Here is a 6,443-nt window from a genome sequence, read left to right on the forward strand (position 1 = left end):
CTTCTCTTTTCATCCCCTGTCCCCTTCTTTCCTCTCCTCTCCCTTTGTCTCTTCCGTTACCTGCTCTCCCCCATCTCCCGCCATACAAATACCTTTTAGTGTCTTACATTAGAAACATCATAGAGATAAAAATGAAGAGCTTATAAGACCACGAAGGCACATCATTTCACAACCCATTTACTCATATATTTAATGAAGGTTACATTTTCCAGAAACACTCCACACTTGATCATAAAAGTTAATTTTGCAAGGATTAAAATACTATAAACACAAGCTGAAAAATAAAAAAAATATTAAAATTTTATCTTAGATATTTTCTTAGTAGTTCATTGCTTATCCTTGTTTCCCTCATTCTCCTCACTTTCTCAGCTAACTCTTCAAAATCACTGACTTTAAGAGATATCTGAAAACTTAAAAAAAATTTTGGTGACGCGTACTTCAGAATCACGAATCATAAAATAACAATAATTCTAATAAGATGAAAACAATATTATCTCTATAATAACTCATACATATGTGTATGTAGGCAACATTTTACAAGTAAGAAAATTTGAACCACAAAATAAATTGATGTTATATATTTAATAAAGAGTAAATCCAGAACTCCAAGCTATGTCTTTGAGTTTTGAGCCCATATCACTTATTTGCTTTTCTATTTTCTATTTCCTTTTATTTCTCTCTCATTTGCTTTCTCTTCTACCTCCTTTCCTTGTCTCAGAAAAAAACTTTGATTACTTACATTGTAGGCAACACTGGTAATAGAAAAAAATGAATAAAAGATAAATATTTGTAATTTTAAGAGTTTACCAAACATCATCATTAAATAACTGCTTACATAAGGAATAGTAATGTCAATTCTTCTTACCAATGTAATTTTTATTTTTTTCAAATATAATATAACATTAATTCTGATTCATTATCTTATGTCTCCTGGGATTACCTGGAAATGATTTCAGAGTCTCAATTTATTCCTATTTTCTATAAATGAAAAGCATCTTCTTTAGGAGAATAAGTTTCTTTTTTATTTTCTTTTGCATGTGCAGAAATATATAGTTAATTGACCATTTGTCATTCAACAATCTTCACATGTACTATGCAATGGCATTAATTATATTATTCAACTCTTCATCATGTTGCTCAGTCATCATCACTAAAAGTACACACTCATTTAAATAATCTTAACAGAAACTTGGTAACCCTAATTATATTTGTCCCCAGTTTACCACTCACTGTTGGCAATCACAAATAAACTTAGATCTCGATAAACATACTATTCTTGAAATGTCATATGAGTGAGATCATGAAATATTTGTACTTTGGTGACTGACTTTTATCATTCAACATAATGTTTCTAAGGTTCATATGTTACAGCATGTATCAGGACCTCATAATACAATTTGACAACTACTATTGATCCTGATATGTGAGATGGGGAGACTGTAACATAACAGTACTTCACTCCTGGTGAAGTAAATAAGATCCCAGACAGACAAAGTAGGACAAAGAATGCCTCATGTACTAAAGAGCTTGAAAGAATCCTATATGACTTTTCAGCTTTTTGTATGATTTAAATTAGTAGAACAATTTTGGCTTGTTCTCTAAAGAGCATGCACAGCAACTTTGAAGAAAATATATGTACTCGTATATTTGGGTATCTATGAATATGCCACATATATGGCTATGCCATGGATTGACTTTTTAAATTTTATGCATATGAAAAATAAGACCACTGATATGGTTTCCTGCATGTATTTGAATTCCGTAAAAAATGGGGAAAATAAATTGCCTTATAGGAATTTTTATGTTTTAAGTAAAAGTACTAATGTTGAGGATTGCGCGACTTTATTTTCAGGGACATCAGCTGTCATCTAAGCTGAAGTGATGGCAAGAATAAATAATGTGACAGAATTCATCCTGTTGGGCCTGACCCAGAATATGGAGCTTCAAAAATTTTCATTTGCTTTGATCTTAATTCTCTACTTGGTCACCCTGGTGGGCAACCTGCTCATCGTGATCACCATCAGCACCAACAGGTCTTTAGGATCCCCCATGTACTTCTTTTTGTCTTACTTATCCCTGATCGATGGCTGCTTTTCTTCATCCATAACCCCCAAAATGTTAGCTGACTCTCTTGCTGTGAGAAAAGCCATCTCTTTCAAGGGATGTATGACTCAAGTCTTTGTTGAGCATTTTCTTGGTGCTGCTGAGATCATCCTGCTGACCGTGATGGCCTATGACCGCTATGTGGCCATCTGCAAACCCCTGCACTACATGACCATTATGAGCCACAGGCTGTGTATTCTCCTGGTGGGCGTGGCCTGGGCCGGAGGCTTTGTCCATGCAACCATTCAGATCCTCTTCACAGTCTGGCTACCCTTCTGTGGCCCCAATGTCATAGACCACTTCATGTGTGACTTGAACCCTTTGTTGAAGCTTGTCTGCATGGACACGCATACCCTTGGTCTCTTTGTTGCTGCCAACAGTGGATTCATATGTTTGTTAAACTTCCTCCTCTTGATGGTCTCCTATGTGGTCATCCTGCGGTCCCTAAGGACCCATAGCCTCGAGGGGAGGCGCAAAGCTCTCTCCACCTGTGTCTCTCACATCACAGTTGTAGTCTTATTCTTTGTGCCCTGCATATTTGTGTATCTGCGCCCAGTGACAACCTTCTCCATTGATAAAGCTGTGGCTGTCTTTTATGCTATGATTACTCCCATGCTGAACCCCTTAATCTACACCCTCAGAAACGCAGAAGTGAAAAATGCTATGAAGAAGCTGTGGGACCATAAAGTGACTTCAACTGATAAGTAATTGGCGATAAATAAATACACCAAAATAAATGGCTTTAGTCTAAAAATCCTGACAATAAAAGAAGACAATTCATATCATTCAAGTTCAAGTTCAATACTCTTTGTCAAAAGTAGTTTGATATTGGCATATAGAGCCTTTGAGAAAAAACCTACAGAATAAATTTTACTTATCAAATATCCTGTTTAAATTTGTTTATTTATTGCCTATTTAGCTGTTGACCACTAAAATATAGACTAGATGAATTAGATCGTGTTAAAAGGTAGGTTCCTTGATCAGAGTTCTAGATAATATAATTTAATAGAGTACTTTGCATTTGGATATCTGCTTTTTGAAAGTTTCCCAGTACTTCTGAAAACTGAGATCTACATAGACACCTTGAACAATAGTATCCTAGATTATGTTCACATCACCAGCCATTGGTAGAACCACTTTTTAAGGAATTTCCTTGAAGGATATCACACAGTGGATGCAGTGACTCTCCAAAGATATCCTCTAATAGTCATAAATTATGCGATGAAATCCACTCTTTTGACAATTGCAAAAGAAAAATAAAATGTCCTGGGCAGATTCTTTGGAATATATATTATGCTTCTATTTCTAATCTGTTTAATCAAGTCTTATTTTCTCTTCTCTGCCTCTAAAATTATTGTTTCCCATTTATACCTACTGCCTTGTTTGGCTAAATACTTCTAATTCTTATGTTAGCTAGCTATTTGAGTCAATAATCTTAGTAGTTTTTTCTTGACTAGAGAAACAAATAAAGGAACACTCAAATATGTGTAAGAAAGAGGTTTATATCAAGACATAATTGCATGTTAGGGAAACATCCCATCCCAGTTCAGATCAAGTCCATAAGTCTGATAGTAGTTCAAAAATCCCTCTTCAGAATCACGCAACCACAAGTAATGATGCAAAATGCAGGAAGATCACCAGCAATTTTGTGCAAAGTCTTGTGGATCCTATGGCAGTAGATGCACCTCCAGGGCTCTGACAGGTCTCCATGTGACTCCATGGCAGGAAGGTGAAGGCAGAAAGAGAAAGGAAGTTCCTAGGATCGACCTTATGAGAAGACCATGCCCACAAGGAGGCACCATCAGGCTGTGACCAGATTGACAGGATAGGCTCCACCCATCATCTTCTTACAGGTGCCATGTTGACATTAAAAAAACTATTTCATAGTATTTTTAATATTATTCGTCAGCACCATAATTCAGGTGCATCAATCCTTCTATCTAACTTATTCATTGTTGCCTTTGCACATGAATATGAGTTTTTGGAAATGCCATGGCTTTGATCAGGTTAACCTTGGTCCTCTAGTGACATCTTTGCTCTTTAACATGATCTGTGAGGCAGTTTATCCAATGAAGTATATCATTTGATTTCTTTACTGTTGATTATCACAAGTGCTAATTGAAGATGCAAATACAATTAAATCCTTGACAACTTCAATCCCGTTTCCACTTATAATGGTGTTGTTTATTGGTTGATTTGTGAGGATGTTTGTCTTGTTTACATTGAATTGTAGTTCACACTGAGGACTGTAGTCTCAGATATCTGTTAGTAAATGCTTCCAATGCTCTTGTTTTTCAGTAAGAAATGTTGTGTCATCTGTATATTTATTGTCAACAAATCCTTCTTCAATCCAATGCCATATTTTTCTTTATCTATTCAGCTTCCTGGATTATTTTCTCAGCATACAGAGAGAATTAGTATGGTGAAAGGATACATCATTGACACACACACACACACACCCATTCTGATTTTAAATGATGAATACCCCTTTTCTATTTAAACTATTGCCTCTTTGCCTGAGTAGTGTGTCCTCATGAGCACACGTCCATGTTCTTGGATTTCCATTCTTCTTAATGTCATCTGTTGTCTGTTATGATACACAAAGTCAAATGTTTTAGTAGAATAAATAAAACCTAAGTAAATATCTTTCAGGTATTCTGTTCTTCCAACCAAGATGCAGCTGATGTCACCAATGAAAGTTTAATTTTTTTGTCATTTCCTGATTCCAGATTCCATTTCTGGTAGTCTACATACTACTATAATGGTTTTTACATAGTCTTCAGCAAAATTCTACTTGTGGGTAATATTAATTATACTGCTCAGCCAGTCTTGGGTCATGTTTTTCCGAACAGGCACAAAAATTGACCTCTTCTAGTCTCTTGACCAGGTATCTTTTTCTAAATTTCATAACATACATAGTAAGTACTTCTAAGATTGTATCAGTTTGTTGAAATATTTCAGTTTATATTCCATTAATATCTGGAGTTTTATTTTTGCTAATACATTCAGTGTGGCTTATTTCTGATAATGTAGCTTGGATGTCTTCTTTCAGTACCATCAGTTCTTGATCATATGCTACCTATTGAAATGATTGAATGTTGACCAACTGGTCTTCCATGTTGGTGAAAAGTAATTTCTTTTTTTAAATTAATTATTTTCTTGGGGCTCTTACAGATCTTATAACAAACCATAATTCAATTATATTAAGCACACTTGTACGTATGCTGCTATCATCATTTCCAAAACATTTTCTTTCTACCTGAGCCCTTGGTATCAGCTCCTCTTTTTTCCCCTACCTCTCCCACCCTCACACCCTGTGAATCCTTGATCAATTATATATTATTGTTGTTATTTCATATCTTACACCGTCTGTTGTCTCCCTTCACCCACATTGCTATTAATCATTCCCCAGGGGTGCGGGGTTATATCCAACCTTATGATAAGTTTCCCCTTCCTTCCCCTTCACACCCCCCCTGCTCCCTCTACCCTCATGGTATCACTACTCCCATTATTTTCATGGATTCCATGTGTTGAGAGCTATTATCTGTGCTAATGTACATACAGACTGCAGTCTAGCTGGATTTGTAAGGCAGAACTAAGTCATGATAGTGGGGAAAAGGAAACATTCAAAACCTAGAGGAATGTGTGTTTTGTTGGTGAAATACTGCACCCTGGTTGAATCATCCCTTCTTTGTGACCCTTCTCTGAGGGGATGTCCAATTGTCTTCAGATGGGCTTTGGGTCTCCACTCTGAATCCCAACCTCAGTTGACTCTATCTAATTGGTTGATTGGTACTTGATACTTGATACCTGATCACGTCGACACCTCATGATCACACATGCTTGTGTGGCTTGTTCCATGTGGGCTTTGTTGCTTCCCTGTGAGATGGCCGCTTCTTTAACTTCAAGCCCGAGAAAGACCCCAGATGCTTTATGTTTTGATTGTCGGGCACCACCTGCTTTCTTCACCATATTTGCTTATGGACCCATTTTGCCTTCAGCAATCTTGTCGTGAAAGTGAGTATCAAAGAATGCCAAGTTATTAGAAAAAAGCGTTCTTGCATGCAGGGAGGTCTTAAGTCGAGGCCCCAAGTCTGTCTGCTATCTTAATACTTAACATATAAATGTATGTACAGAGACCTATATCCCTATCATTGTATATTAATATATTTACATACATACATACATGCCTGTACCTATACCTCTATAAATAGCTTCTGCCTCCTTGTTCTTTCATCTATTTCCTTTCACCTTCCTCCTGTATATCATCCTGGCCCTCTAGGATACATTGCACTTGATCAATCCCCAATAGGCATTCTATACCCTCCTCGCCATTAATT

The 6,443-nt window shown here is 36.4% G+C and overlaps 1 protein-coding gene across 1 annotated transcript; it reads left to right on the forward strand.

Moving 5' to 3' along the window:
* Positions 1-1,878: 1,878 nt before the first annotated feature.
* Positions 1,879-2,811, forward strand: LOC101654622 (olfactory receptor 4C12-like). The gene has a single exon (XM_004708376.2). The coding sequence runs from the start codon at positions 1,882-1,884 to the stop codon at positions 2,809-2,811; it is 930 nt and encodes a 309-aa protein (XP_004708433.1). The 5' UTR covers positions 1,879-1,881.
* The last annotated feature ends 3,632 nt before the right edge of the window (positions 2,812-6,443 follow it).

Source organism: Echinops telfairi, unplaced genomic scaffold (genome assembly GCF_000313985.2).
Source record: "Echinops telfairi isolate 266 unplaced genomic scaffold, ASM31398v2 ScPeMD7_60;HRSCAF=208, whole genome shotgun sequence".
NCBI lineage: Eukaryota > Metazoa > Chordata > Mammalia > Afrosoricida > Tenrecidae > Echinops > Echinops telfairi.